We start from the raw sequence: 26378 nt of genomic DNA on the forward strand, positions 1-26378 counted from the left end.
CAAGAATGAGAACCTCCCGCAGATTCACTTTCTGTTTATTTTCAGTAAGTGTCATGGTTATTGTTACAAAACATTAACACACAAAACCTACTACTCTTTACAAACACAGCAAACTGCCCCTGGTAGTTAAAATGCTTACATAACGGTACTCAGTATGTACATGAGTAAAGTTTTACTCATGACTTCCCCTCTGATGATACATGGATCAGCAGTATTGCATCAGAACCAGCGCACCCCCTTTACTGGGCCCCCTTGCCACCCTTCCCAGCAGCACTTTGGTTCCGGGGCTGTGATTTCTGCAGCAGAGCGAGGGTGTCTCTCTTCTCAATCTTTCTCAGCTGTTTCTTCTTCATCCTCTTAATCTTAGACGGATTTCGGATCTGGGGGGGGGGGGGGGGAAACAAACAAGCATTAAAGACAATAGCACGAAGACAGGGAGAGAGAAAAGAAGGAGAGAAAGAGGGGGTGAGAGAAAAGGGTGAGAGAAAAGGGTGAGGTTTAATCGGTTCAGTAACGCCGTGTGCGCTCGGGAACAGGTGGCCGCTCCGATCGCTCACCACTTGCACGATCTCCGCCTTCCGCTCGTTCTCCGCTCGTCTTTTCAGATTCTCTTCCCGCCGTTTCCTCTTCTCCTGGGTAAAGGAGGGAGGCAGAGGGTGAGCGCCTGGGCAAACAGACACCGACGGCAACATGCAGACAGACAGACAGACACGCAACTAACACTCCCGTACCAGGGACGGCATTTACATCAGGCACCGGCTGATAGGGCTTAGTGGCTTGAAATTTTTGCGCACCAGGCTTCTAGCCCGGTATTCTTATCCTGTGGTGTGCCCAAAGCAAAACCTTAAAGAATTAAAACATGTAGGTTCATTAACGCCGCCTGTCCGGAGACATCAGCTGTGGCACCACATAAGGGTATTTACCTTTAGCAAAATACCACAACGGTGTTTGTTCTATGCAGCTGTGGTTTTTGGCTTCTATACAACACACACAAGCTGGCAAAGCACTAAGCAGTAATGGGGAAGACTTCTGTCAATAAACCTTTGATTAATTTAAGAGCAAATATGTGGCGACAGCATCCATGCACACTTTTGATGTACTTCTTGAGCTGCCTCCAGAGTCCTGCGGTTCACTGTCTTTTGGCTTGTACAAGCACAGCACATTAATATAAAACTGAGCTTACAGGTGGAAAATACCTTACGGTCCAAGAGACTGAACACTGGAACAAAGCAGAAAAATCTGTACTTAAGATCATTTGACCCCATCGAAATGTGTACCCACGTCAGGAAAGAGTTTGTTTCCGTCACTAGTGTGGGATGTGTGGCCACTCTGTTCTCTCACCACTTGCATCACATACTTTTGATGTTTATGATACCGAATTGTGTTTGAGTACCAATTGCAAACTACATGGGGCCCCTCACTGCTGGCTTTACCAACTAACTGCAGTTATTTACTTCACTTTACATTACTGTCATATAGCAGATGCTCTTATCCAGAGCAACTTACATGGATAGCATGTAAAAACTGCAACCCATTTATACAGCTGGATATTTACTGAGGCAATTCTGGGTTAAGTACCTTACCTAAGGGTACAGCAGCAGTGCCCCAGCGGGAAATCGAACCAGCAACCTTTTGGTTACAAGCTCTGCTCTTTACCGCTATGCTACACTGCCACCCCTGCTACACCGTTTAGATGGACTCATCTGCATTCATGGTACTGAATGGAAATACAACTGCGCAGCTCATTATCAAACAGACATCTCATGTGCTTACAAAGTTCTCGTTCGCTCCCTCCCCCTCTCTCCCTCTCCCCCTCTCCCCCTCTCTCCCTCTCTCCCTCTCCCCCCCTCTCCCTCTCCTCTCCCCCCCTCTCCCTCTCCCCCTCTCCCTCTCCCCCTCTCCCCCTCTCCCCCCCTCTCCCTCTCCCCCCCTCTCCCTCTCCCCCCCTCTCCCTCTCTCCCCCTCTCCCCCCCTCTCCCTCTCTCCCTCTCTCCCTCTCTCCCTCTCTCCCTCTCTCCCTCTCTCTCTCTCTCTCTCTCAGATTACCTCTTTTTCTCTAGCCTTCTCCTCCTTAAGCTGCAGGGCGAATCTCTTCACCAGCTCCTTCTCCCTTTTTGCCTCCATCTTTTTCTCCCATGAGGAGCGGAGCGGCTTGTCCCGCAGCAGAGCAGAGAACCTGGAAAACACACCGGCCAATCAGAACTCCCGCACCGTAAGCAATACTGCCAAAGTACAGTGGAAAACAATGAAATGCCTGCCAATTATGAAACTGGCATTAAAGTGAATTTATGAAACATCTTTTCATATTTGGTAGGGGTGCAAAGATACACTCAGCTCACAGTTCGGTTCGATAGAGGATACTGGCTTCACACGTCGATTCACACGATATTTATGTAAAATATTTTCCAATTTTTGGTTATTTAAAACGTTTCTGTTTAAGAAAATTAAATGTATAGCATTTGTTTGTCATTTATTCATTTAGCAGATGCTCTTGTTCAGACTAACTTACAAAAATCCATTCAATGGATATAGGATTGCTGACGCACAGATACTGAATCATTAGGGTCATACTGATAATATAGCGCTATTGTGGGAAACACTGTCCCGATGAGTGTGGTCATAACAGGCAGCAAGGTTCTGCCGCAGACAAAGGCTCGTACTGCCACCCGGCTATGAGTCAGTATGCTACACACTGTAGTGGTAAGGTAGAGTGGTACGGAAGAATGGTTTCAGGTTAGCACAAGTTAACTTGTGGTGATGCTTGATTGCTGTTGTGCTCCAGTCTGGCAGCGTTAGCCTGATCTGACATTGTTGCTCATTGAACTTGAACGAACTTCTGTTCTCTTTCGCTGGAAGTCGCTATGGATAAGCAAGATTCGGCTAAATGAATGTAACGTAATGTGAAATGAAATGAATCATGAAACATAAACATGAAAAACTGTTGTGTGATGGGGAGTCTCCCTCTGGTGTTGGAGTTTGGCTATTGCAGAATTTGTCGTTTACTCCAAGAAACAGTTATGCAGACATTTCCAACACAGTGTCTGCTGTTATGTCAGGGTATTTTATGTAGAAGATGGCAGCAGTAGAAGAGTAACGCAGAATACCACACAAAGCCAACGTCTGTCTATTACGAGTTAACAACCCGAGGGTTTGTTTCGTACAGACTTAACTACTCTGTGGCGTTATGCAGCTTTCTGGCCAGCTAACAATTAGTGCAGCTTACCTCTGTTTGTTACGGTCTTTCCACACCCGTCCGGATTTGGGTTTTCCCAGGGGTATCATCTGGTCCCGTTTCACGTTGGACTTTGGCTGACTGCTCTTTGTGACAGATTTTTCCGCGCATCCCGACCCAGTTTCAGCCTCCGAACACACGTGGTTTTCCTTCTCTCCGCTTCCCTCTGTTCCCAACCTAATGTCCGGACTGAGCGACTCCCCACCTTTCACGGCGGACTGAGTGGATCCAACGGGCTCTGAGACGTTCTGTTTAGTAACGCGCGGATGCGCTAGCTTGATTTCAGATGAGTTATTCGCGTCGATTTTGGGTTTCTTCGCTTCTGACTCCAGTCCGAGGTCCAGGCCTGTGCTGTCTGAACTTACATGAAATAACACAGTCGATGCCAGTTCCTGTTGCGCCAGCTCACCTCCCTCTGTCCCAGACACGACATTACCTGTGTTTTCCTCTTGAATAACGGACTTCCTCGTCCGACGAAGGGGAGATTTCACGACACTTGGCAATGCCGAGTCGAGGAGAGCGGCTGGCGTCCGGACCCTTCTGCCGCTGCGTGTTCGTGTGACTACGGGGGGAGGCAACTCGTGTTCGGGGCTGTGCTCGTCTTCTGGTGGCGAGAGTGCAGAAGCGCCTTCGTCTGTCGTAAGTCGGCGCCTGGACATGGTTACTTAAAAGAGCAAAAGTTAAACCGTATCAAACACAGCAACGCATAGTTCGCCTGCAAGTACTGTTAAGATACAGGACTTCACAGTCCTGCGGAGACACGTGTGCGTGTAACTTCCTTACTGTTACCATAGAAGTCAGCTCACGTTCGCTACCATAGAGTGTCTGGGGGGAACGCTCTGCTGTATGCAGTGCTGACACCTGTCGGTTAGCATGTGTCAATGCAAATGTGTACAGCCGCCACCTTCAACTTGCGTGCGAGTTGGTAAAGCCATACGCTGTAGTCAGTTTAATTATCCGTTAACATAAATAATTCATACATCCCCGCTCTGTGGGGTCTACAGCTGTCATTTCAATGCTTTGTTTGACAGAAACTGTTAACCTCGTTAAAAATAAATGGCAGGGCAATCAAGAAAATGTGCGAGATAGCTGCATAAATAGATGCAGCCTTGGTCTACCCATTGAGAAAAATCCTCAACGTCAAATGTTTCTTTCTACAGCAGTATACAATGTTATGTTCATTGCAACTGGCCCGAAGAGAACGAATTCCGCTAATGACATCTTGCTGAAAATGTCATATTCAGACAAGCGAAGTAAATATTGATCACTAATATAATAAATGGTAACGCATTTGATTGTGTATTAATGTCATTATTTCGTTTCTTATTTCGACATTTAACAGTACTTGTATTTATTCATTTATTTGTTGAATTTGGACAGCATTCACCTTAATCTTGTTCATTTGTTCAATGACCTGATATAGCACACCGAAAGACCAAAATCCTTTACTTAGCATTCGGGCAATTATAACGTTCACACCTATCGGTCACCAGAAGTGCTGTCCTGCGTGCGTCACCGTAACCCGGAAACAGACAGCAAAAGGCTTTCGCTTCGTCTCAGTGTGAGTAAAAATAACAACTTAGGTAATATTTGATATATTAGCAGTTACATTTTTAAACATTTTTAAACGTTTAACTTTATATAGCTTAGCCTTCTCGTGGCTAAACAGTTGGCTAGTCATCATACCAGCCAGCTTGCTGCGTAGACTCTTGCTACTTTTTAGCCCTATGCCATAGCTAGGCTAGCAATATAAACTGCGGACTAGTTAACTGGCTAGACCAGTTAGCCTATCCTAAAAGTGCATTCCTGACTAGTCAGCTTAGTCTGTTTCATTTTTAAATTTTCGATGCAGCTTCTACTAAGGCGTTTGCCAGCTAGCCTGCAAGGTTCATTTTTCTTGTGACACATCTAGCTAATACTGTACTTTGATCAATAGCGTAATGTAGAATGAGATATCAGTATTTACAACGGTATTATTACGTTGTGAAAAAGTGTTATTAAACTTCTTAGAAGAAGCTAGGTATCTCCCAGAGTCTGTCCTGGTTGTTTTCAGACCCTCTTACGCATCATTTGAAAGCTAGGTATGAAATAGGTAGACTGCTCGAAAATCCGGTATCCTCTCCTGTAGACAGGAGAGGATGACCATTTCGGAAAACACTTTCAGAGTAACTGGGGGCGGCTGTTAAAATATCAGTTTCAATCCCTTTAGTGTCAGATGTAGTGGCATGAAAGATGTTATCTTAACGTTTTTTAGATAAAAGTATGTCGTAATTGACTGATGTGTCGTGTCCTGTTTTTTCCTTCTGTCGCCGGTGTCCGTTGCTGGTGCAGCGCTGAAATGGAGGGGACTTCACACGGCGCTCTCACCTGAGTGAGGAAGGCGAGAGGTGACGGGTGAAACTACACAGCACGATCGTTTTTATGGCACTTCAGAAGGAGATCGCCGGAGAAGCACACACGAGAGAACATGCCCATCTACCACGCTCTACCGTCGTCCGCTCTCCTTTGGTGAATAAGCCGATGAATGGAAATAAATAAGATAATATATACCACTGGACAAAACAGCTCGCCGTACAACTCCCCTTCCTGTTCTTTAACACTCCATCCCGAGACAGTCGGAGAGCGCACACTTTTGATCTACTCACAGAACCGCAGCGGAGAGGTAAAGAGGTAGTCTAACCCTGATTAGAAACGTCTCAGCCTTCGCGATGGTGGATAACCGCTACGCCACGGCGCTGGTGATCGGCTCGGTGCTGAGCCTGCTGGCGACCGTGTACCTGTCCGTGGCGGTCGGCACCCAGCACTGGTACCAGTACATCAGCCCGCCGGCGGCCGGCGGCGGCGGGGCCAACGCCTCCGACCTCAGCGCCATGCGTGAGGAATTCAAACACGGCGAGGTCGACGAGAAGGCCTACAGCGACACGCTCTTCCGCCTCAACGGAACCCTGGGCCTGTGGTGGCGCTGCATCCAGGTGCCCGCACACTCGCACTGGTTTAAAGAGCCAGGTAGGGCGCGAGAGAGCGGAACCGCCCGCAGTATTAGCCCCACACACACACACACACACACACACACACGCACTCAAAAAACCAGAGCTGTCCTGGTGCCAGACCATTAATGTTAAAAATGTATGGTACGACTGGAAAGAACTGCTCTCTGAGCCAGAGACACACATATATGCACATATTTACACTGACACAAGCATAATTTGGCCTTTGGGCAAGGGCAAGTTTATTTCAAAGAATTTGGACTGCATGGCTTCTGTTCTTTGTGAACTGTCACTGTCTCACTCAGATCCAAAGATGGTGACAGACTGTGTGAGCTTCACCCTGCAACAGCAGTTCCAGCCCAAGTACAGGCATCCCGGCAACCACAACAGTGGGGAGGACCTGCTTCGTACCTGTAAGTCTGGGCGTTTCCTTTACAGCGGGTCTGCATTTCAAAGTCTTTATAAGCTGGACAGCAGTAGGCCTGGCCCTTGCTGTGAGAGATGCCTCTGCTGATGTAGTGCGTGTCTGTGTGTGCAGATCTGTGGAGATGTCAGTTCCTGCTGCCGCTTGTTTCCCTGGGGCTGGTGTTTCTGGGCGCACTGATTGGACTCTGCGCTTGCCTCTGTCGCAGCCTTACCCCCACACTGGGCATTGGAGTGCTCCATCTACTGGCAGGTCAGAGAACTGCACCCGGCTGCTGTCTCCTGAGAAAGGTTGTATCTGCCAGGGGTCGCAAGGCCTAAAGCCCTTTAGAGTTTCATGAGTGGCCTTTGAAGGGGAAAAACACCCCACAGCTGTTAGAAACTGGATCATTTCCATGATTGAAAAGGTTTTTGGGTCATCTGAAATGAAATTTTACTACATGTTATGACACTGCAGGCAAACGTGAAGGTACTCGAGTAAGGAGTATTCAGCTGATCCATGTCGTTTCACAAGAGGAAATTAGAACTAGGAGAAACTGCACTGTACATAAAACAGATTTTGCATATAAATGAGTGTATTCTTCAGTAATATTGACCACTCACTATTTAAGAAATGAATCTGGTACAAAAACTAAAGACATGTTTGCTACTGCCTTTTGACAATATTGTCCTGCCCAGGTTGGCCACCCCTGGTGTTTTATGATAGATACGGGAGTTACCCAATCACACGTCTTGTTGAAAGCGCTTCTTTGAGTATGTGGCCTGGATGGCAGTTTTGGACTGAAGTAGACTGGACTGTTCTTGACTTGATTTGGGTCTAGAATGTCCTGCCCTGATCGTTTTAGTTCAGAATGTAGAGAATCAGTGTTGTCCAGGATTTCCTATTGAGGGTGGTATTCAGTGTTCAGTGGGCAAAAACAGGACATATCACCCTAAACCAGGTGGCTACACAGGAAGGGAAAAAGGCATTGAGTGACAGCCCAGGCAGCCTGGAGGCCCAACCAAAAGCACCTAGTCGCTGGATGCTACAGTTACCATTAGTCATTCAGCTGACACTCTTATAGTCACTCATAAAAAAAAAAAAAAAAAAGTACAAATTATATAATATAAAGTTGCAGGAATATACACATGGTTGCTGCAATAGGTTTATAAGAGTAGTACCTGAGTGTATAAATATCAATGCGTAGTACAGCAATCCAACATACCCTGTGGTATTATGAAGACCTTACACAGATATGCGAGAGATGCGTAAAGGTTGGGTAGGGAGTGCAGATGGAGTGTGAAGAGGTGGCTCTTTAGCCTGTGGCAGAAGGTGCCAGAAACTCTGTTACTCTTACCGCTGTGACGGAGTGCAGGTGCTGCTGCGGGAGGTGTGTAATGCTGACCTGCTGTGCCCCGCCCACCCCTGTCCTGCCCCGTCCCGCCCCACCCACCCCTGTCCTGCCCCGTCCCGCCCCACCCCTGCCCTGCCCCGTCCCGTCCCGCCCCCCGCAGGTCTGTGCACGCTGGCCACCGTGTGCTGCTTCCTGGCCGGGATGGATCTGCTGCACCGTGTGTCGGAGACGCCGGATGGCGTGGACGCCTCGCTGGGCTGGTCCCTCTACCTGGCTCTCATCTCCTCCCCCCTGCACATGATGGCCGCCGCCCTGCTGCTGTGGGCCGCCAGGAGCCACCGGCAGAACTACCACCGCATGACCGCTTACCGCGTGGCGTAGGCGGGCAGGAAGAACCTGCCGCGCCCTGCCCCACCCGGGCCAAGTTAACACTACCCAACGCTGCAGCTGAAATGCATAGGAACTTGTTTTGTTGTCGTTGTTGTCGCTTTCTTCTTTGTGGATCAGTGCTGCACTGATCTTTAACATATGTGTACTGGCTGATAGGGAGGGCTCAGCTAGTAGGAACAGCAATCCAGATGATTTAAAGCTCAGTCAGTCAGTCCCACATTGATCCAATAGATAAGACCTATGGTCTGCGTGAGCACAACAGGCTTTAGATGAATAGGTAAAGCTTTGAGGCAGAGGAGGAAGAAGCTTGTAAGCACAGGAAACAGGAAGTAAGGAGGGATAAAACAGGACAGGAAACAGGAAGGGAAACTTTCCAGACTCTCACATGCTTTACTGTGGCTTCATATTGTTTTATGAATTGTACTAGTGTATGTTGTACAGTTATTTTTTAAACCTGTGTTTACATTTATTTCAGGTATCATGTGTTTTTCTGGTTTGCCATTTCAGAGGAATAAGAATGTTTCCTTGTAATTTTATTAAACCGTAAATAATTTCTTGTAGTATTGTCAAAAACTAAGAGCAGTCCAGTAAAAGTCACAGTAAGAGTTCTACTTCTGTGAATATAGTGCTTCTCCATTTTAACAAAGCCTAACTGCATCATTGCATGGCAAATACTCCAGTGTGTATTTGATTGTTTTTTTTTTTTTTTGCATGAAGTGAGTGCAGATGTTTCGAAATGCTATTTTTGTGTTTTTATACTTTTGTGGTTTTGTAGTTGGTTGTAATGTTTTTTTTCTGTTTAATTTTGGTGTTTTTTTATTATTAACCTGGGGGTTGGAGACTTACTCCAACCCAGTGGCTTCTGCAGCCATTAAGACAGAGATGACATTGCTGTGCCTTCTGTTCTACGATTTCTTCAGCATTAACTGTGATGTAACGCTACTCCTGTTAACCTGTGTTTTAATCAGTCTGATATCTTTTCACATCCACTATAAACTGCTCTGTAGAAGTGAATAATGCACATGTGCCAATCCTGTTGTGGTATTAGAGAGACCTGCGTTTTGCCAGAAAAACTAAGCATAAAATATCTGCAGAAATTCAGTCACCCTGCTACTATCCAGTCGTGCCCTGATTGGATAGCCTAAAAGCGTTTGTTTTTGAAGCACTCTGAGGGTTAGAGCACACAGCACTGTAACCCAGTCTCATCCGTTTTTCTGCAGGGCTGACAGCCATGTCCCCTTTTTCCCCCCCACACAGTGCTCTCGCACTTCTGATTCACCTTTGCACCCCATGTGACAGGGCTGGGCCAATCACAGACGAGTGCACTGTGTATAAAAACCTGTGCGTTGTGGCCAATCAGTAGCAATCACTGTGATGCGTATGTCTTAACCACTAGTTAAATGATGCAACACTCAGTTTCATCACAGCAGTCCCCCCCTTCTAAAGCTTCTTATGTGGCTCAGCCGTATTTTCAATTTATATTTCTGGCTACTGACTGAAGTAGTTTAGGTTAAGTAAGGTGCTCTTCCCATGTATCCATACCCCTTAATAAACAGGAAAAAAAAATAACATGTTATGAAAGAAAAGTGTGGACCATATTTCTCCTTAAAGTAGTCATATTTCAATCTCAAAATCATTGCACGTTAAGTTAGTTTTTTTTTCAAGAACAAAGCCGGAAAAATGATCCAAGAGGAATGTATTCATTCACATCATGTTTTGTCACTATGTAATCAGGGGTATGGATAACTACGGAGGCCACTGCGTCTTGCTTTGATGTATAAGTATTTAAGTGCCCCTACCCAGGAACGGAGCCTGTGATGTACAGGTTCTGAATCCAGCTTCTTAACTGCTGTGCCGTGAAGAATGCCTTGCATACCATAGTGGATAACTGTGGATAGCCATGGACGATGGAGAGGAGCATCAATTTGTGTAATACAATTTCGTTTTGTGTGTGCAATGTAAAGACCACCAGAACTATGTATCTTAAATTGAATAAAGATCTTATTGTATCAGGTTTCAGTGATTGATGTACTGATTGCAGGATTACGTCCACTGCTGAGGTGATCGTTTGATCCAGCTCTCTGGTTTCACACCACCTTTTTCCAATCATCTGTCATTTCTCCTGGCTCTTACTCCTCTATAACACAATAACTGGGTGATGTAATTCCACAGAATTATGACAGGTGACCCCTTTCCCCCGGCACACAAACAAAAGCAAGTAGAAGCCTGAAGGCCTTCAATCATTTCAACAAATTTATCCCACAATGCCCAAGTACATTTCATGGTTAAAATGTATTAAATTGACAATCAATTTACATGAATTGTCTAATTTAAGAGACTACTTGCAAGCCTCACTGATTTGGAGAAACAAAATAAGCTCCACAGATGGCTCCAAAGGAAAAAAAAAAAAAATCTAAAGATTATAATAAACTAGAAACAAAAGGCATAATGCAATACACGCAGAAATGCGACTAAAGAAGAAATCGTTAACGCTGCAGTGTAGCATAGCGGTAAGGAGCAGGATATTTACTGAGGCAATTGTGGGTTACACTGCACAGCAGCAGTGCCCCAGTGGGGAATCGAACCGGCAACCTCCGAGTTACGAGCTCTGCTCCTTACCACTATGCTACACACAACAGGTGGTATAGTGTTTCTCTGATCTGAAAAATCGCCACTCTACCTCCAACCCTGGATCCGGGTGTGCCATTAACCCATGCCTAAGATCCCCCCCTTTTGTTAATGGGGCTGTTACATACGGACCCCCTCCCCCCACCTCTCAAGAACAAACCTGACACTAAAACCCCCCTGCAACTTGGACTCTCCCAGCCCTTGTAATGCATGCAAGTTCATCACCTTCACACAAACTGTTCACAGGGCGATTTTTTCCCTGCACTAAAACACCTAAAAACACAGAGCTGTGCTGTGTTAAAGCTGAGGAGCGTTCCCACTTCCTCATAACGCACTGTCAAATTCCTCCTCATTTTGTGAGGATGTGCCTTTGAGGCCTGAAGAGTCAGTGGTCTCAGGTGCAGTGACCTATAGAACATCTTTACCTGTAGCCTCGGGACCTGGGATGCAAGGCAGAAGGACGACATGCCCGACTCGTCACCTTACTACCAACAGAAAAACTTAATACACCACTAATGAGCCCAAGATGAGAGGCTCCCACCTCCATAAGAATACAAGCAAGATAAAAAGGGGAAGTTGAAGTTCAACTCCCAGCATGAGAGAGAGAGAGAGAGAGAGAGAGAGAGAGGGAGGGAGGAAGAGAGAATGAAGATTAGAATAGAGCCAGAGTGTGAGGAAATATAAGCAGGCATTCACCTCAGCTACAAGGTAAGACTGTGCAGACTCTGCATTTTCTTGTTTTTCTGTAATGTTTTTCGATCAGTTACGTTTAGATAATATTTAATTATATAGCAAAGCAGGTAATTCAAAGCAGGTAATTCAGGGGTCATTTTGTGCTTTTGAAATGCAGAGTATTTTTAGCAAGGCAATTTCAGGCCATCATGGTTCCCCTTTAAAAGCTGTCCTCTGTGGATATGACAATTCAATTCACTATATGATTCTCTACATATCAGAAACAGCTTATATTTCTGATTAATAAATAGTGTACATACTGAGCCACTGACTCATTAAGTCCATTGATAGTTTTAACCGCAGTTGTATTTTTTAAAGGAAAGAACAGTATATTTCTTGTTTTATTATCTTGGCACATGCTGAATCTTGTTCTTGAAATGTTATTGTTGACTTTATGATAATCTGACTTTTTGTTACTGATATCCGCCAGGAAGTGCTGACATGGCTATGTTGAAAGACAGACCAAAGCAAGCATATTTTTTCAGCGGGCAGTATAATTAGAGCTCATTTCTGTAACGGAGCTTGTTAGGCAATACACAGCACATGCATACATGAACCGCATTACGTTCATGCCATTCTTACCCCCCTTTTAGTGTTTTGCGGGTAAATTTGTTTTTTTCTCGCCAACTGTACAGAAGACAGTTTGTTTCTCACCTCTGCAACCTCTACATTTGTGCGGGAGCGCTGAATGGAGAAGTGTGCCATCCTCTCTCTCTCTCTCTCTCACACACACATACACTCTCAAACCACACCACACACACACGCGCGCGCAGCCAACGCCTAATTCTGCGCTTCATGCCACACAGTGAAAAACGGGCACAATTCCAGACACGGTGACTGGGTTTCTTTCAGCTGGTTAACACTCGCCAGCTCCGCGCTACTGGTGCTGAGGGCGGGGAAGTGAAATGGCTAAATCCATGAGCCTGTTAAATCGAGTTGCAAAACATTCAAATGAGGCATACACAGATAGTTGTGAATGTCATCATTGTAACTCCAAATTGGCCCACACGGGCTGACACGTGCATGCCAAAATATCAACAAATCTACAGGAAATAAGCACCCTTCTCAGAAATCTACACGGCTTGCGTAAGTCTTTGATCAGATACAGAAGCATTTATCACAAATCTTAAACGGACAGAACTTTTTGTTAAGATTTAAAAATTAATTTCACGCCCATCATAAGCGAATCACATTTGGGCCGGTATCCACCAAGCGTCTCTATAGGACATTCGACCTGAGAGAGACACCAGTTTGGTCCTACTCGTATAAGCTATACGCTTATTTATCAAGATGCTTCATACCTCAAAAACCTAACACCTCATTTCATTCAATTATTGTTCCGCTTTTACAGAGCGACTGACACAGGTTACAGTTTCATCTGTTATCCTTTTACACTGCAGTCAACACAACCAGCAAAACTTCGGTTACGATCCCTTTTCCTTCCCACTCCTCCCCATTAGCGCCTCGGCAGGTATTTATGAGTCCTCATGGGCTGCGACACCAAGGCTGCAGGCGCGCATTTTTCTCGGAGAGCAATTAGGCTGCGTTTTACGTACATTTCATAAAAGGGAGCTGTTAAATATATATATGGCAGACAAGGTGTTTAAGGGGGTATCTAATGAGGGTATTTAATTTGTCACCGACCTCGTCAGAGACGTTGTCACTCCTTTTTGTGAGAAGAACGCCACCGCTTTACTTTTATAAAGTAATTTAATTTTTCTTTCTTAGCGACGGGAAAGGTATTTGGAAACTATTTCACCGCTTCCAGAAGTAATTCCGCCAACAGCCTCGAAGAAGTTAGCCGAATAAAAAGAGCGAAATTGTGCACATTATAAACAAGCGTCGAACTCGCGTTGGCAAGTTGGATTTCCTAGTTTATTATCCTCAGGAAATCTGGTATTTAGACAATATTAACCGTAATGAATAAATAAAACGCATTGGATATAACAAATATGGCATTGACAGAAATGTATTATTTTGAATAAACAGTTAACAGGAGTTAATCCTCATAAATCGCTCCCACTGGCAGCTCTGAAGTAGGATTTTTTTTACTCAGAAGATGTTTTAGGAGCAGTCTAAAGGGTAATTCTGAGATGCTCGACAAATAATTCAATTCAATTCAATTTTATTTGTATAGCGCTTACAAGAATACAAGTTGTCACTAAGCAGCTTTACATTGTTCCCTGGCCTGAGACCCCCTGAGAGCAAGCCTAAGGCAACAGTGGCAAGGAAAAACTCCCCAATTCACAGGAAGAAACCTTGAGCAGAACCCAGCTCAGAGGGGGAGCCCATCTGCTTCTGGCCCGCACTGGGCAGACAGAATTAGAGGGAGACTTAAAGTTGTACAATGTACGTTAAGACATTTGAGTTTGATAGACAGCAGTAATTAACAATATAGTAATTATAAAATGTATCCTATAATGTAACGGGCCATGGACTCCAACACGGTGCACAGACCTTAAATTTTCAGTGTCCCAAAAATACTGCACAACACGTGGGACCTCCAAAGTTACCCAGGCTGACACAGAGAACCCGTAACCCTAGCACCAATAGAGTACAAGGCCCCTGCAATAGGCTTGTCTTAACATGAAAATACCCCCTTTCTTTTATTGCATGTGCCCTTTATATATATATATATATATATATATAAAACCTTTGGCTCTGGTTAGCCAAAGTTGAATTACCAAGCACTATTTATGTAATCCGGATACAAAGAGAAAGTAAATATTCGGTGTTGTTGAAACGGTATTTTTTGGGCATAAGTCAATAGCGCATGCTATTCATGGTAATTATCAGATTAAAACATGCTTTAACGCCACAGCAATGAAGAGTCGCTACCCAAGTCCAGGTAGGGTATACAACAGAGCAGACTGACCTGATCCAAGCGAGGAGAGGAATTCCGCTGGTCAGCGTGCCGTCCTCAGCGGAGCACCACAACCACCCGGGTTCATGCAACGGTCACGACCGCAAGTATGGTCCAGGCGTCCTATATCCCCAGTGCCACAACCATCATACAACCACGCGTAACAGTCCACAACACGGAGTCCAGTACTACACGACCTCCCGATAATATCCTCAGCCGAGAAGTCGAACGGCAAAAATCATTGTCGCTCTGGTGAAAACCCACCCATTTTTAAAAACTGGCTCCCCCTCCTCCAATAGGTGGAGCGCATTCGGCTTGGTGCGCGATCAATGTCATTCCACACACCTGCGCCGCACCTGTAGCTCCTGCGCTCGGCGCTGTCCTCTGAAACAGCGTGGCTGCCTGTGCATCCGGGGAGCAAGGGGTGACAACATCAAATGCATGACGCATCCGATATTGCTGAATGCAACTTTATTCCAAGTAACAGCTGAGAAAATGCAATGATTTAGTATTGCAACCAACAGCACGACAAGCACTCTGGATTCAGCAAGTTTGTCTGAATAAAACCTCAAAAATCTACACGTCTCATAATATTACAAACTGTCTTTAAGATAAGCAAGTAATTATACTTCAAACAAGTTCCTGCCCTTACTGTGAGACTTTTCGTTATTTACAAACATTATCAGTTAATTTTTCATCAGTTCTCAGACTCTCGCTTTCGGGCTTCACTGACTCTGTCCCTAACCTCCCTGTAGGTGTGATTTTTTTCACCGCTTCCTGCCACTCCTTTCTTTCTTAAAACTCGTCATTCTTTCCTTCTTTTACTGTGGTCCGTTCAGCTTCACTTCAGCAGGGGGCGGCATTGCAGAAGCAATGAGAGGTCAGAGGGAGAGACTCTTCACGCTGCTGCTCACTGCAGTCATCCCGCACGCTGTAAGTTTGTCATCTCTGCATGTCTGTCTGTCTAACCGAGTCAGCTGTTCTACAGTACTAGTCAAAAGTTTGGACACACCTGATTAAGATAAACATGCATTCAAGGACAGTATGATGTAAAGAATTATGTTTAAATGCTTGAAATTTGTTTCTTAGACAAATATAAATGGTGAAGTTGATGTCTATGTATGATTTTTTTTTTCAAAATAAATAAATAAATAAAAATATTTTTCAGCTACTTTGAAGAATCTAAAATATAAGACAGTTTTGAGGTGTGTAACACTGCACAATTCCATTTGTCTTATAGCTTTTATGTATTTATTATTTTTCTAAAACATGGAAAATTGTAAAAATAAAGAGCAAAATTGTGTCTGAACTTTTGACTGGTACTTTACATGCTCTACATTCATTCTACCGACATATCTCAGTGTCTGTCTGTCTGTGTATCTGTCTGTCCATCTGTCTGTGTATCTGCCTGTCCATCTGTCTGTGTATCTGCCTGTCCATCTGTCTGTGTATCTGTATGCCTGTCTATCTAGCCAATTGAACGTCTTTCTGTCTGCCTGTCTGTTTGCCTTCTGTCCATCCAACTGTCCTGCTCTCTTAGTGTATACCTGTCTCTCCTTATCTGCACAGCTGACTGTATATTTCTGTCTGTACACACTGCTCTCTTAGTGTATACCTGCCTCTCCTTATCTGCACAGCTGACTGTATATTTCTGTCTGTACACACTGGGTGTGCTCTCCTCTCTGTACTGCAGGTGACTTCAGAGGAGAGGCAGATGAGCATGTCTCCCAGTGCAGTGGATGATCAGTTCTCAGGGTGTCGGGCAGAGATGTGGGAGAAGGTCATGGGGAAGGGGGGGCTGCTGGAGCAGGAGCTACAGGGCAGCAGTGTGTTTCAGAAGGTGTGGAGCGCAGCAAGTTGCAGCGAAACCATCCCAGGTGGCAGGCTGGAGCACACTCTGGCCATGGAGGTGTACAGTCGCGCAAGCAGTACATTCCGCAAAGAATTCAATTCAGCGGTCGAGTCCCGCGGCGCGAACAGCAGCGTCTACAGAAGCAGCTTCCCCTTCAAGTCCCTCCACTTCCTGCTGACGGAGGCGCTGCAGCTGCTGAAGCCGAATCAGAGTCTCACCACGTACCGCGGTTCACAGCACCAATACAAAGCGGAGGTGGGAACCGAGGTGCGATTTGGGCGGTTCACCTCCACCAGAGAAGAACGAAGCCATGCTGAAGAAGATGCAGATTCTGGGACCCTGTTCGTCATCACCAGCCGAGCTGCAGTGAGTGTGGAGAAACCACCCTGTGCCACCAAGGATATCGAGTTCCTGATCCCCCCTTTCGAGGTGTTTAAAGTGGAGAGTGTGGAGATCAAAGAGGATTACACAGAGATCACTCTGAACCACACACGCTTTCACAGCTACCACGACTGTTACCTCTTCCCCAGGTACGTCTGGCCAGCTACACCCTGTATCCACCCATCATAAATGGACATTCCTTTTAACCATTTTCATTCCAAAGTGGTTGAAAACTGAAAGATAACAGATAACCGAGCGACGTGGCGACTGTCACTCAACGTCGCCCAGCGACCATTGGAAATGGATGACTTCCGGCCGCTTTGTCTCTCGTGGTCGCTGCCGGTGTGAGCGCAGGGTTACACTTACTTGCATCTTCACTATTTGGTAGGAAAATGTGTCTCCACTCGGTTTGGAATTCTGTAATTGGCCTGTCTTTGTAGTGACAGGGTGGCAATCACTGAGAACCACACCGGGTTCAGCAATTCTGAGAAACAAAGGCATACATCAGATTCAGGAGTTTACTGATAAATTTGTATCTGCTGATGCTGCATTTTGCACTATGGTGAAGAGCATTGAACACTTAACTAACTAATGTCTTCACCAGCTACAGTGTATTCTTCAACAGTTGTTAATATTCATAATGAACCCTACTGTCGTGCCCTGAAAATTCTGCCATTTGATCAAGCTCATTGTCCTGCATGTTATGATAGTTCATTTGCACGTGGATATTGAGCCTGACTCACCATCTTTCTGTTCCACTGATCTCAGAACTGCAGGATTGCAAGATTCTGAACAAGGCAGCATGGTCATGCTCAATATGAATAATCAAATTGCTACTCCCACTGAAAACAGCCTGCCCATTTTTAGAACAGAGAGAAGCACTGGGGAAAAAATCACAAAAAAAATAAATAAATAAAATGAAGATTTTCTTTAAAAAAAAAAAAAAACATAACTGATGCGTTTTAGATAAAATGGATGGTTTTAATGGCAAGAAATTCCACTGTATGGCCCCTTCAGCTCAAACCTCAAATTCTCTTTAACATTTTTCATGCAACCTCCATTTTTTATCAGTTCAAATTCTAATCCTGTAGTATGATGTTTGGTAGCCATCTAGCAAAATATTGTGATCAAATTCAAGTTGTAATATTATGATGTAAAACTCATCAGATGTTAAGTAGCAGTCTTCATTAGCTAGCTATCATTATTTAGTTCTTTCTGTGAAAGGTTAAAGCTCTCTCTCCATCTCATCTCTCTCTCCCTCCCTCTCACAGGTCTCTTACCCACGGTTCCAGTGACTCCGTGCACTCCCATAGCCTGGTGTTACCGGCCCCCTCTCTGTGTCTCTGTCTCTCTGTCCTGGGACAAATACTAATATACTGATATTACAGTGTACACACACAGTGCCTGGCTAGTGACGTTCCTAGCTATGTATCGAGTTTGAATATATCTAGTTGGCAAATTACTTATCTGGCCATCTACTGATCTATGTAGTAAACAGTGCAGCTAGCAAACTATATCCTGTGCAACAAGAGCAAACTTCATGTCCACATTGTATATTTGACCATATTTGATCAGAAGCTAATGTGGCAACTCATCTGTCTTTTTTTTTGTTGTACCCATATCTGTGAAACAGTCAAGGTCATAGCAACATAACTTCTTCGGTTCCAGTTCTACTGATAATACACTTTTTATGGAAGGTTAGCCACACTCTTGCGTGGCAGTACTATTTCTTTAAAAGGCTTTTGTTTTTTTCTTAAAAAATATATATATATATCTATCCAGCTATTTAATCCACCTAAAACTTGGCTTGTGTAGATGAATGTCACTGCTGTTATAATGTGTTATAATGTTAACTGTGATGTAATGCTACTGTTTACCTGTGTTTAAATCAGTCTGATATGTTTTCACGTCCTCTGCAAACTGCTCTGTAGAAGTTAGTGGTGAACATGTGGCAATCCTGTTGTGGTATCGGAGAAAGGCCAGAATTTCACCAGAAAAAATGAGTAAAAATATCTGGAGATATTACCTTAAAATCACTGCACACAGCAAATTGAGATTTTTCTATAAAAAAAGTCCATTTTTAATCCAATATGCACATTTTCTTTTATATAATGTTTTTGTCATATTTAATCAGGTGTAAAGATAACTATGGAGACCACTGTGTCTTGATTCAGTATGTAAGTATTTAAGTGCCGCTACCAAGGACTGAAGCCTGTGATGTACAGGTTATGAACCTAGATTCTTAACTGCTGTACCATGCTGAATGCTTTGTATAGTGTAGTGGGTAACTGTGAACGGTTATGTATCATGGACCTGTCGAGAAAAAAATTTGTAAAGACTACAATGTGGAGCTAAGGAAGAACTTGCAAGTAGAAAAACATTCATCTCATGTGTGCAATGTTAAGACCACCAGAGCAACCCATTTTAAACTAAATAAAGATCATATTGTATCAGGTTTCGATTACTGATGTTTTGAGTCCAGTATTGCAGTTACTCCCATTGCTAAGGTGATCTTTTGAAAAGAGGCTTAAGTTTAAAGGAGTGTTGAAGTCTGTGATGAACTTTTGCACTCTTTCCTTCACTCCCTGTCTTTCCCCAGTCCTCTCTCTCCTGTTTCCTCTCTCTGTTTTATTTATCCTTCACTTGCAGGCTGAAAGATTTCTGTTAGGGGAATGATCCACAGTTCTACAGACGTGTCCCCACCTACCATTCATACAGAGCAGTTAAATAGTCACCACTGCATATATATGTACAAAAATATGTTTCACTCCATTATATATTAGTTTTTACTATTACCATCACTGTTTGATTGTTCACACTATTGTAATGGCAACAGTTTCATTTGGCCATTTTCTGGCCAGTTTATTGGTGTTATCCTGCTGTCCCCTGCCCTGCCAGGAAGCAAAATTTCAAGGAACCTGAAATTGAAACTAAAATTTAACTGACGCAGAAGAGGTGATAGAAGGACAACAGAAAGGAGAGAACACGACAGTGAAGGAAGGTGAGAAGGTGACGTTCGCCCCACTGCAAGGTAAAACAACGCAAGCTGTGCATTTTCTTCACTATTTCTGTTGTATGTTTCATTCAGTTTTATGGCCCTGTGCTGTATTTAATTAGGTCGCATAACTGCTGGGATTTTGCCAGTCCTTTAGTGAGATATCTGCTTTCTTGCGGTAGAGTGTATTTTTGACGAGGTAAACGTTGGCCAATGGGGCACCCCATTAAAAGCTCTTGAGCTATTGACTCATTAAGCTCAGTGACACTTTTACCTACAAATCTGAAAAATACATTATTATAAACAATACATAATTATCTTTGCATATACTTGTTTTTGAAATTTCAGACTGCGTTTTGTTCCGTTATTAATGGTGTTCTGTAAGCACTTCCTGCTGGATGTTTTGAAAGACAGACAAAACTTTGGTCTTTGAGCAACCAAAGAAGATAAAATTTCATAGTAATTGTGACTGATAAATCGGTGAGAATTCATCATTTTTGTGATGGAGATTAGTTTAATATAAGAAATATAGAGACATGATCTGCATTACTTTTATTTTTATAGGCAACCTGGCTCTGACTTTATTTTGCATGCTTTTATACATGGACCATAATTCTGTTTCCCATCACAACTTTTCAGAGCTCAGCTGTGGTTTTTGCTGGGGGGCATTTTACAGGAGAGACTGTAGAAAATTAGACTGAAAATCCAGAAACCCTGAGAGAGGGAAGTGGTGAAAGTGTGGGCACAGAGCCAATATATAACATTCTCACAACATATCAGCAATGCTGAAAGAACAGTATCATGATACTTATGTGTGTGAGTATGTCTGAGTGCTTCCACAGTGTATCTACCTACAGTCTAACATGGTATGGCTATTCATATGCTCTGTACCACAGTGCACCTGTCTATACCCCAACATGTGTTATAATAACACATCTGCTCTGTAACAGTATGGCTATCAGTTCTCACAGTGTGGTTGTTTAGCCATTGCTGGTTGCATTGTGGTTAACACCTCACCAGTGTGAGGTTTTCACACATAGTCTACAGAAGCATCAACGGGCATTAAAATTCTCTGCGTGTGAAGAGAGGCACGACATAGGCCTTTATAGAAAACCATATGAAAAACATTTAGAGGAGGAGACATAGATTAGCCATAGGGCCCACGTTACACCTCTCTTTGTCTCACTCCACTGGCTCCCTGTAGCTGCCTGCATTAAGTTCAAGGCCTTGATGCTTGCGTTCACAACATCAAACAAAACTGCACCTACCTTCCTGAACTCAATACTGCAAGTCTATGTTCTCTCCTGACCACTACTCTGCTACTGAACGGTATCTGCTGGTCCTGTCACATCATGGCACAAAATCAGTCTCTAGTACCCCACCCCCCATTGTCCCCTGATGGTAGAACTAACTTCAACACCTCATCCATTTTTCTGAGTCCCTCTCTGTCTTCAAGAAAAAAAGAAGAATCTGAACATCAGAACTTTAACTTGCAACTTGCATTGCTATCATGGATTCTCTCTCTTCATTTGCCACGCTTTGGGCACTTTGATGTTTCAAAGCTTCAGTCTTCTGATGAGAATGTAAAACCAACACAATATGGGGTCAATGCCTCCTCTTTGACAGAAACGGACTCCTCCAGCAGACAAAGTTAGTTGACATGATTCGAGGTGAAAAGAACACTTGCGATTGTATGGATTTCAAGAGACAAGGTAAAAAGGGCAACAGTTACAATCTTTAGCAAAAAAATGGAGCACGAGAGTTTGCCAGTATGTGCATGACCGTGACTGTGTGCACTCATTCACCTGCGTGAATGCACACAGGTGTTTGAACAAAAACTTTATTTCAGCTCGTTCAGGAACTGCACAACCCAGTGATGTGCTGAGAGAAACGAGAAGCAATGCAGCGTTACTTTTCGTTTCGTGAAATTTTCAAATTTGCACGTTGAAGGAAACAAGAGGCCCCTCTGCTGTCTTTTCCTCATGAAAGCTATCTCTGAACATGTGCCACATGCCTCTGCCATCTGTAGCGGGGTCACATCACGTCCTCTCTGTGCTAACCTGTGACAAAGATTACACGGCAGAAAGCCAGGATTCCCAATGTAGCAAAGGAGTATGTTTTCAGAGTCTGCAAACATGGCGGAGGGACCTGTGGCAGATGCACAGGGATAGTTTCTAATGGGGAGACAGCAGAGATTCTCCCGAAGTGCACCTGTGCAGAGCAGGTTCGACTCTGAAACTGGAGATGACCAACTGCCAAAGTTTCCAAAATTTCCAGCTCAATTGGTCACTTGGTCAAAATACGTTCCAAGGTTTTACCATGTGAACCAGTTTTTTTTTTTTACTGTGGACAAATCTAGAGAGTATCCCACTGACCACAATATTGGAGAAGATGCATTTCCTATGGGAGACCTCACTGTGAGTCCACTCTGCATAAAGCCCAGTGGTAGGCATGGTCTGGGGCTCCTGTTGTCAGTCTTCTTTGACTCGAATCTCCTGCAAAGGAGAGAAATCGAAGCTGAGAGGAGGCGCACAAATCAACGCATTCAGATGGTGACAGGAAACGTATTTACAATGTGGTGAGAGAAAACGCCTTGTTACCCTGCAAGCATGTCTCCTCTGGGGATCACTTACACAGTTCAGTGCGTCATGTGACTTGTGATGCAGAAAACAGCCGTTGGCTGTGTGAGAGTACATCAGAGAACCGTATCTGCTTCGCTTCAACACTCATCCATGAATGCAGAGGGCGTGGTGAGACAAGCCAAGTACGCAACTGGCGATTAGAAAATGGGTCTGCATGAAGGGGAAAAAGCGAATGAATTAATAAATAAAAAGATGCAGATCCATGGCACATGTGCAGAGAGAGTTTTGACGATGAAAAAACTGAACTGCACAGGGACCAAATGCCACTTGGAGCTCTTGCTCTGTCTTCCATTGATTCTGTGAATCATTTACTACAAGGACAGAGAGAAAGGAAGGCTGAGGTGAGGTGTGAAAATGTGCTTTAACCAGTGATAACAGGAAGTCTTCTTAAGACACGAGAAATCTCTCAGCCACTCTGCAAGCCCATTTCTCCTCTGCAGGTGGTCATTTACAGACAGGACGGTACAGCAGGTAGGACAGACTCTCATTCCTCTTATTCAACTCATGTGCTCAGCTGATTCATGTATTTAAATACATTAAAGTGCTTTGGTGAGGCATGAATTTCACACAAATACAAGGTGATGTCATCCTGCTGAGAAAGGGGTTTGTGTGATCTGAACACGTGTAGATGTTCAGAATGTTCAACTAAATGCAGTATTCCAAATGAGAACCAAATGGGGTAAAACATGTTCATAATTTGGCACAAATTCAGAATCAGAGGACAAGATTGGAGTTTGTACTTGATTCACAAACTTCATTAATTTTATGTCCATACTAGGAGCCAGATTCAATATATTCAGCTCTTATTGGTCAGAAGTTATGGACTGTTTCAAAAAAACTCAGCAAAAATACAAACCAGAGCTAACAAATTTCAACAGTTACACTGCATATCACGGCATGCTCAGTGTTATGTGAACAAGCAAGACTAGTGGTGTAGGAGGTATGTTATCCACCGAGTTATGAGTTGGTGGGTTACACCCTATAACTACACAGCACTGACAGTTAGGGCCATTATAGCGTTTCACAGAATTAACTACAATGACTTTGATGTCTATTACATTTCAGATGTGTCCTTCTGCAGCATTTAACCTCATTTAAACAGAATTTTTAATTATTTTTTTTTAAGCCAGTGGGATGCTAGCCAGCAAGCCAATTCAGATGCCACTTTCATTGTTAGCTGGCTAACTAATTCTATGTTCAGGATGTGAGTTTTCTAGCTAACTGATTGGCCTGACAACTTGCCAACTTGCCAGCTAGCTAGACTGCGGGTTGCTCACAAGCCACATAGACCACCTGCAAGCTAGCTCATTGTTTTGGTGGCTAACTTACTACCTATCCAGATGGCTAGCCAGCTGATTTAATTTGAGCCAGTTATCCCAACAGACTGATAACTAAGTAGGACACCTGTATGTGTAAAACTTAAAGTGAACTCATTGACTACCCTTTAAACTACTTAAACTACTACTTAGTGCTCAATGCATCTGTAAATGGAGATTTTAACATTTTTTAATTTTTTTTAAATCCTCTCCCACAAAAAGGCTTCCCATTTTCAAGTGCTGTTTATAATTTTGAGAGACAAAAGCATTTAGTAGCATAACAGAGACAGCACACCAACTTTTCAGAGCCAGGAATTCTAGCTTATTACACCTATGTCAGGTGGGAGGTGGTAACTGTACATTTCGTGGTATAAAATTAGAAAAAAAAAAAAAAGACCTTTGTTTTACATATTGCCAGATTTCATTAACCAACCAATGCAGACATCAGGGTGGGTCCCGCTCTTTTAACCCAAGTCTTATGTTGAAGGTTTGGGTTGTAATTTTTGTTGACTTAAGAACTACTTGTGGTTTCACTGTGCTCCTAGATTTTGAGAACAATGGTTTGTGGGGAACCAGGAGTGCAAACTTCAAATTCCATGCGGCGAATGAATGATTCATGATCTTATTGTAACTAAGGAAAAAAGGATTGCTTTTCTCTTGTCTTTATTCCAGGTAACAGCAGCTACAGAGTAAATGTAACAATTCAGTGCCCAAAGTAATCAAAGGCAATTTTGACTCATAAAAAATCGCCATCTCTGATGCTGTTCTACACCTGTGTTCTAAGAACCACAAGTATTCACACTTCAAGCACATTTCCGTCTCTACTCCGTGACTATTTGTATAGCAGCTGGTTTCCATTGGCTCTTAGCTTCTCACCTCCTGGCCTTACTTTTTCATCAGCAGCCTAGCTGCAGGAGTGATTTAAAGGTTTTTCTTTCTTTTTTTTGTTTGTTTTATAAAATTACCCCCAGTCTGTTTTTGCCACTCTTTTTTTTCCAGGCAGTCTTCCTTTGAACAGCAGAGGGCGATATTGCAGAGGCAATGAGGGACCAGAGAGCGAGACGCTTCACGCTACTGCTAGTCGCGGCCATCGCACACACTGTAAGTTTATCACTGTAACGCTTTCTGTCTCTCCATCCGGCCATTGCTCTGTTTCACCACATACCTACCTGATAGGCATTAGGCCTACATATTTATCTCGGTGTCTGTCCATTAGTCTGCAAATGCTCAGTGCAAGCTATCTCAGATTCCAGAGAAGATCAGTGGGCACAATGTTAGCTTTGAGCACCCGCTCAGCTCTATGGCATGGGTTTGATCCCAGCATAAGCTTTATGCTGGTAACACACAGGCCCAGCATTACAGGGGTGCTTAGGGGTGGGCATCCCCAGACTGCCCTCAGTGCACCTCCAGTTGTCTCCTTATATGCCAATGTCTACATAGTACCGGACCTAGTAACACAATAAAACTCCTTGCTAGCAACAGCACTAGTCTGACTACACTGGAATGAGTAGACAGCACTTACAATTACTGGAGCAAAAGAGAACAAAAAAATATTGGGCAGTTTGCTCTCCTCTCTGTCCTGCAGGTGACTTCAGAGGAGAGGCAGATGAGCATGTCTCCCAGTGCAGTGGATGATCGGTTCTCAGGGTGTCGGGCAGAGATGCGGGAGAAGGTCATGGGGAGGCGGGGGCTGCTGGAGCAGGAGCTGCAGGGCAACAGCTCGTTTCAGAAGGTGTGGAGCGCAGCAAGTTGCAGCAAACCCATCCCAGGTGGCAGGCTGGAGCACGCTCGGGCAATCGAGGTGTACAGTTGTGCAAGCAGTACATTCCGCAAAGAATTCAATTCAGAGGTCGAGTCCCAAGGTGGGAACAGCAGCGTCTACAGCAGCAGCTTCCCCTTCAAGTCCCTCCACTTCCTGCTGACGGAGGCGCTGCAGCTGCTGAAGCCGAATCAGAGTGTCACCACGTACCGCGGTTCACAGCACCAATACAAAGCGGAGGTGGGAACCGAGGTGCGATTTGGGCGGTTCACCTCCACCAGAGAAGAACGAAGCCATGCTGAAGAAGATGCAGATTCTGGGACCCTGTTCGTCATCACCAGCCGAGCTGCAGTGTGTGTGGAGAAACAACCCTGCACCACCAAGGACATCAAGTTCCTGATCCCCCCTTTCGAGGTGTTTAAAGTGGAGAGTGTGGAGATCAAAGAGGATTACACAGAGATCACTCTGAACCACACACGCTTTCACAGCTACCACGACTGTTACCTCTTCCCCAGGTAAGTCTGGCCAACTTCACCCTGTGTACACTCAAGTGTGACCCTGGACTCCATTACAGGGAGAGCAGCATCTGCGCTGTCTGATGATGTCAGCGCATCTCTGCGCTCTCTGATGACCTCATCACTTAATCATTATTGAATTGGGAGACATTATTATCCAGGGCACCATAAATAGTGTGAGAAAATTAAAGTGCTCAGAGTAAAAACATTATGATCTAATGAACAGTTTTGTATTTCCAGTAAATTTATATTTCTCTTTCTCTCTCCCTCTCTCTCACAGGTCTCTTACTCTAAATTCCAGTGATTCTGTTCACTCCCATAGCCTGGTG

General features: G+C 44.2%; 3 protein-coding genes across 5 annotated transcripts; 2 read left to right on the plus strand and 1 right to left on the minus strand.

The window, feature by feature from the left end:
- Positions 1-203: 203 nt before the first annotated feature.
- Positions 204-4038, minus strand: ccdc86 (coiled-coil domain containing 86). Its single transcript, XM_036516855.1, has 4 exons — positions 3224-4038; positions 2047-2176; positions 558-632; positions 204-380 (listed from the first exon to the last, which is right to left on the minus strand). Exons 1-4 carry the CDS (start codon positions 3889-3891, stop codon positions 240-242), a joined length of 1014 nt encoding a protein of 337 aa, XP_036372748.1. The 5' UTR covers positions 3892-4038; the 3' UTR covers positions 204-239.
- Positions 4039-4722: 684 nt separating this feature from the next.
- Positions 4723-9052, plus strand: cldnd1b (claudin domain containing 1b). Of its 3 annotated transcripts, none has more exons than XM_036516866.1 (5): positions 4723-4793; positions 5564-6238; positions 6525-6632; positions 6758-6895; positions 8137-9052. In XM_036516866.1, the coding sequence occupies exons 2-5, from the start codon at positions 5941-5943 to the stop codon at positions 8355-8357; spliced, it is 765 nt and encodes a 254-aa protein (XP_036372759.1). In that variant the 5' UTR covers positions 4723-4793; positions 5564-5940; the 3' UTR covers positions 8358-9052. The 3 variants fall into 3 exon arrangements, with proteins under 3 accessions (XP_036372759.1, XP_036372761.1, XP_036372762.1); XM_036516868.1 differs by having other exon boundaries at positions 4755-4815; XM_036516869.1 differs by lacking the exon at positions 4723-4793 and adding an exon at positions 5294-5313.
- Positions 9053-14698: 5646 nt separating this feature from the next.
- Positions 14699-25934, plus strand: LOC118769513 (erythroblast NAD(P)(+)--arginine ADP-ribosyltransferase-like). The gene is made up of 5 exons (XM_036516642.1): positions 14699-14774; positions 16227-16971; positions 22900-22930; positions 25361-25748; positions 25816-25934. The coding sequence occupies exons 1-5, from the start codon at positions 14699-14701 to the stop codon at positions 25932-25934; spliced, it is 1359 nt and encodes a 452-aa protein (XP_036372535.1).
- The last annotated feature ends 444 nt before the right edge of the window (positions 25935-26378 follow it).

This window comes from Megalops cyprinoides, chromosome 22 (genome assembly GCF_013368585.1).
Source record: "Megalops cyprinoides isolate fMegCyp1 chromosome 22, fMegCyp1.pri, whole genome shotgun sequence".
Taxonomy (NCBI): domain Eukaryota; kingdom Metazoa; phylum Chordata; class Actinopteri; order Elopiformes; family Megalopidae; genus Megalops; species Megalops cyprinoides.